At 37.6% G+C, this 6,156-nt stretch overlaps 1 protein-coding gene across 1 annotated transcript in view; it reads left to right on the forward strand.

Moving 5' to 3' along the window:
* The window catches only part of SLC41A2 (solute carrier family 41 member 2), a 53,123-nt gene extending 47,298 nt beyond the window's left edge, over positions 1 to 5,825 (forward strand). The window contains exon 12 of the mRNA XM_057420558.1: positions 3,812 to 5,825. Within this exon, the coding sequence (XP_057276541.1) occupies positions 3,812 to 3,997 (186 nt within the window). The 3' untranslated portion in view covers positions 3,998 to 5,825. The remainder of the gene's footprint in view (positions 1 to 3,811) is intronic.
* The last annotated feature ends 331 nt before the right edge of the window (positions 5,826 to 6,156 follow it).

Genomic DNA, 6,156 nt, shown 5'->3' on the forward strand with positions numbered 1-6,156 from the left:
TTTTTTTCCCTGAAAACCAGCTGGTTTTCAATTAGAAGTAGGAAGGCTTTCTTCTTCAAAGCATGAACGCAGAGCAGAAGTATACAGTATTTGTACTGCTATGCCATCTGCATCATTTTGTTGAAATTATAGGAGTGTAGTTCTGTTGTGCCACTGAAGTAACAAGTCTTGTAATGTCTTTTGTATGTTTTTTCTTTGATCTTTGTGAGCGACTTCTCACATCACTTTAAATACAAGGACTTACTTTCAGCAAACTCTTAGGGCTTTTGCCCTGTCTTAACATTGATAAGTGCAAGGACCTACACCTGGGTCGGAGCAATCCCAGGCACAGCTACAGGTTGGGCAGAGAAGAGATTCAGAGCAGCCCTGCAGAGAAGGACTTGGGGGTGTTGGTTGATGAGAAAATGAACATGAGCCGGCTTCAATGTGTGCTTGCAGCCCAGAAAGCCAACCATATCCTGGGCTGCATCAAAAGGAGCGTGACCAGCAGGTCGAAGGAGGTGATCCTGCCCCTCTACTCTGCTCTTGTGAGACCTCACCTGGAGTATTGTGTGCAGTTCTGGTGTCCTCAACATAAAAAGGACATGGAACTGTTGGAACAAGTCCAGAGGAGGGCCACGAGGATGATCAAGGGACTGGAGCACCTCCCGTATGAAGACAGGCTGAGAAAGTTGGGGCTGTTCAGCCTGGAGAAGAGAAGGCTGTGTGGCGACCTCATAGCAGCCTTCCAGTATCTGAAGGGGGCCTACAGGGATGGCAGAGAGGAACTCTTCATTAGGGACTGTAGTGATAGAACAAGGGGTAACGGGTTCAGACTTAAACAGGGGAAGTTTAGATTGGATATAAGGAAGAAATTCTTTCCTGTTAGGGTGGTGAGGCACTGCAATAGGTTGCCAGGGGAGGTTGTAAATGCTCCATCCTTGGCAGTATTCAAGACCAGGTTGGATGAGGCCTTGGGTGATATATTTCTAACCCTAACCATTCTTTGATTCTATGATTCTATAAGAAAGAAATCTTATTAAGGATTTAAGTCCCATTGGTTGACTTCTTCTGGCTTCTAATACAAACTACGGTGGCCAATAAGGAACCATTTCCAAAGACTGATCTGTGTAATTCTTAAATGTTAGTGACTTTCTAGCCATGCAAATGCGTAATGATTATTCCTTCACCAAAAATAAAGGCTGGTGAACTACAGTCTTATAATTTACTCTGGAAGCACTATGTCCCAGCTGCCAGCATATACTGGTATAAGCAGCAGCTAATATAATATGCTATAACTTTTTTCCAATTACTTACAGAAGCCAGGTTTGTTATAATTTGCATTATTTGTTATGCACCCATAAGTTAATATAGTAAAAGTAATTATTTGGGAAGGTTCACAAAACTTACTGGCCAAACTACCAATTTTTCACAGTAGTCTAAGGCAGTTATTTCAAGCTGGAAAATACAGGAAGAAATGAAGGGGGTTTTTTGTGTCATGATTTTTAAGAGCCAGAAGTACATACTGTCATTTCAATGGGACTGTGTGTGTTACATCTAATGGGTTGTGTTATATAATTCATTATAAATTATTCTTGTTACAAATGCTTTCATCTTGTAATAGAACATGCAGAACTATTGTTGATGTGGGGTGCTACAGAGTCTTCTGTGCGCATACTGTAGGAGATGTTAATGGATGGGGTCTTTTATAAACAGGCCTCTTTTTGTCTCTTAGAAGGAGCAGACTCAGAGAATCTGATAGTCTTCCAAAGAAAACATCTGTTTTAAATATATTTGTTTGGATTCCAGTCAGCACACCTAGGACTCGCATAATTAGCTTAGACTACAGAGTTCCCTTTTCAGATGATATGTTTATATAAATAAGCCATGCATTTTTCATTAAGCAAATACTCCCTTTTTTTTCCTTATTTAATTAGAAATTCAGGCTTGTATTTTAACATATGCTTTTGCAAAGCAAGGATTAATTGAGAAACTTTTCAGCGCAATTTATTATATGACATTCATTTTACTGTATTTTGTATTGTGGAGAAGTGTCTTGCAACCACCTTATCAGTATTTCAATAAATAAGAGCATACAGATGCTTTTTATACCAGTAATTGATCATTTACTAAATAAAATATGAATTTTGTGCCTTTTACTACTTTTGATACTGTATATTATTTTAAATGTACATAGTAGACTTTTAAAAGAAGAATTATGGTGAGAACTGTCTTAGGTTTACACTTCCTAAAGATCTGAATAACTAAAAAGACATAAAATGCACTATTTATTTCATCTTAATCAGCTCCTTAGATGAGACAAGAAGAAATAGAAGCTCTGTTAGTGGTCCTTTCTCCATTCATCTTGTGCCATGCTGCACCACATGATTCATCCAAATCAGAATCTCTTATCATACAGCTGTGCAACATTAAAGGGATTCTTTTCTAAAATTGGATTAATGATTATGCATACTTTTAGTATTAAGATCAAACCTCTCAAATGTTCAGACTTTCACAGTTGGGAATGAAATCTTTTATTCTGGGACCAATTCAGCCTGGAGTGACAATTTCATAATATATATTGCAGGTGTGCCTTATTACAGAAGGCTTGAAGCTGCTATTTCAAGCATAAAAGTAGCTTCTAGGCTATTTTTTGCAGATCATACAATGCAGATAAAACTGTTCTTACTCTGACCTGGTATTCTTTATATCATAGAATCATAGAATAGTTAGGGTTGGAAAGGACCTTAAGATCATCAAGTTCCAACCCCCCTGCCATGGGCAGGGACACCTCATACTAAACCATCTCACCCAAGGCTTCGTCCAACCTGGTCTTGAACACTGCCAAGGATGGAGCATTCACAACCTCCCTGGGCAATTCATTCCAGTGCCTCACCACCCTAACAGGAAAGAATTTCCTCCTTATATCCAATCTAAACTTCCCCTGTTTAAGTTTTAACCCGTTACCCCTTGTCCTGTCACTACAGTCCCTAATGAAGAGTCCCTCTCCAGCATCTCTATAGGCCCCCTTCAGATACTGGAAGGCTGCTATGAGGTCTCCACGCAGCCTTTGCTTCTCCAGGCTGAACAGCCCCAACTTTCTCAGCCTGTCTTCATACGGGAGGTGCTCCAGTCCCCTGATCATCCTCGTGGCCCTCCTCAGGACTTGTTCCAACAGTTCCATGTCCTTTTTATGTTGAGGACACCAGAACTGCACACAATACTCCAGGTGAGGTTTCACAAGAGCAGAGCAGAGGGGCAGGATCACCTCCTTCGACCTGCTGGTCACGCTCCTTTTGATGCAGCCCAGGATACAGTTGGCTTTCTGAGCTGAGAGCGCACACTGCCGGCTCATGTTCATTTTCTCATCAACCAACACCCCCAAGATATCAGATCGGTTCTAGACCTGTGGAAACGAGTTACACCTGAGTCAAGTGTTTTCATCTGGGGCAGTGTCTGTCAGTTCTGAATGATCTTGCAGCCCCACTTATACTTTCACTGCACAAAATGTCATGTGTGGGAAATGCAGTTGCATATTTGGTTAGAGTTTTTTCTTTTTCTTGCCATGTTCAGAAGTCCTCAAGTACAGACAATGATTCAATATGTTCCTTCTATCTGTGCATGCGATTGACTGGGAGAAGTTGGGTAACTGTGTCTCTACATGTAGGGACTTTTAGTCTGAAACTCATTCATATTAATTATTTATATTTTTCAAATGTAGTTGTATACAATAGTATTGTAGACTAAGGAGACAATAATGTTAGCTGTTGATTTCCTGTCAATGTAATTTATGTGATAATAATACAGATTTTGTTTGTTTGATGTTGCGTAGGTGTTTACTCTGTTATGGATTGCTGACTGGATGGTGCACCACTTCTGGAAAAAAGGAAAAGATCCTGATAGTTTTTCTATCCCTTATCTTACTGCACTGGGAGATCTGCTTGGAACTGCCTTATTAGCTGTAGGTTTTCATTTTCTGTGGCTCATAGGTGACAGAGATGGTGATGTCGGAGACTAATTATTCCAGTGGGTACTGTGACTTTTCCTGGAATATTGACAAGACCGCTCATTCTACTTGAAAGTCCTCAAAGTGATTGTTCCATTTGGTATACGTAAATCAAGTTGACACAGATATAAAGCAGCCTTAATGATTTAGTTTGGTATGCTTTTTAAAAAATAGGATGGAACTAGAAGGGTACTTGAGACCTTTACTCAGAAACCAAGGTAGATTGCTGCTAGTTGAAGACAGCTGAGTAGAGACAATGAGGGGCAAATCAATCCTTTGTAAAGTTTTAAATTTTCAAAAGATCTGGTCTTTTAAAAGGACAGTCCCTCAGCTGTTTTGTGAACCAGAACAATCTCTAATTGCTCATTCAGTGGTAATGAAGAAGAGAGCAAGACCCAGTCAGTGGTTTGCCTTGTCTTTGCCTTCCGGTAACAAAGTGGGTACATATATTTTCATTTTACCAGTGAAATGGTTGGTAGAACCCAGATTAATTGAGTTTCATAGACTTTACCCGATCAGTTGATGATACGTTCTTTGCAATTTCAGGGCCGTAGCTCTCTGACCATTGCAGATTTGATATTGATAACTGTTCTGATTTGAACCCTGATAGTCTAAACATTTTGTCACAAGCTTTATTTTGTGTATACTAATATGACCATCAATATTTATAAAATTAGACACTTGAAAAGCATCTGCAGGACTGAGTCCTTTTTCCTTGTGCTAGAAAGAGCAATCTAATTATTTTGCTGTTATGATTTATTAGAACAAGAGCATAGTAAAGACAAATAAAGTGACACTGACCTCATAATAATGAGTGAATGATTAAAACTCCTTGTGTTAGAAAGTGTATTTTCATTTAGCAACTGAAAAGATGTTTAACTAACTGATATTAATGGTGTTGTGATGGCCATTATCCTGATTTTAATGAAGTATTTAGAGGTGTTGATACAAATGTAAATACTGATCCCTAATTAAAACTTGGGATATAAAATATTATGTTCCTTTTTTAGGCACTTAGGAAATTAAATAAACTTCTAAAATTCCAGACTGATCTTTGTCATCCATTTCTAAGCAGAAATCTCTGCTAACAGGATTTCTGCTTTCAAACAGTGGAAGCAATATGGTCAATAAGGAAAATGACTGCTTCTGAATGATTTCTCTTATTTGTATACCTCAATATTTTGAATAATACATTGATCATGAGGACTCTGGTTGCTGCTTTGCAAAAAAGTACGAATTGCTCTGTTGGAAAATCTAGTGGGAGTTCCTCATGGGATATGTTTTTAAAGACTATAACATACATCCTAAATGCATAATTAAATAAACAACTTGTATTTTAAATGTTGTGATTGAAATGTTTAAATTTTGAGACTTAAATTAGAAAACTAAATGCATATATCAGCATATGCTGTAATCCTGTAAACATTAGTTGTGATTTATGCATATAAGTCCTCCCTTTTAATTTGATGGACCTACTCAGATGAATTAAATTCTGTGAGTAAGTGTTAATAGGACTTCTATAGGTGTCAATTTAAACTGTGGAAGTTGAAAGTGTTTGCAATTCTGAAAATTAAACCAGCTATTCAGTGCCTACACATGGATTTAAATGCCTGACTTTTAGCTCCCTCCTTTAAACACTTTTATTTAAACATTTTTTATAGTTATAATAATATAGATGTTGAAGAAATCATATGTATTATGTCTTTTATTATGTGAGGGAAAAGATGGAATCTTTCTAACTTAAGGTTCTCTGACTTTTCTTAGTTTATATTAATGTTATTTAAAACAGTTTCTTGTATGTAGCATTGTGGGAAATACAACTATTAAATTCTTTAAAATGAACTAGATGTAACTTTTTCTTTCAGTAATGGTTGGGTTTGGTACAGATGAAGATGCATTTTATTTTATTCTGATAGAACTGCCATCTGAATCAACTTATCTGCCTTTTCAAGCACACTTCTCATTCGAGTTAATGAATTTTAGAATCCTTTCTAAATGAATTGCAAAATTCTTTAAAACTGATTTTTTTTTTGAGATACTTGTGATCTGTGCTTATCTGATACGTGAGGGGATTGTGCTATTTAGTCATGACAGTATCCTTAGTGTGTTAAGTATTTACCCAGTAAATAAGCAACAACTGCTGGTACAGTCTGCGCCTAGTAAGTGAGAGG

The sequence above is a fragment of the Pezoporus wallicus genome, unplaced genomic scaffold, assembly GCF_028554395.1.
Source record: "Pezoporus wallicus isolate ANWC-B61680 ecotype Strahan unplaced genomic scaffold, APGP_CSIRO_Pwel_v1 contig_2871, whole genome shotgun sequence".
Classification (NCBI taxonomy): domain Eukaryota; kingdom Metazoa; phylum Chordata; class Aves; order Psittaciformes; family Psittacidae; genus Pezoporus; species Pezoporus wallicus.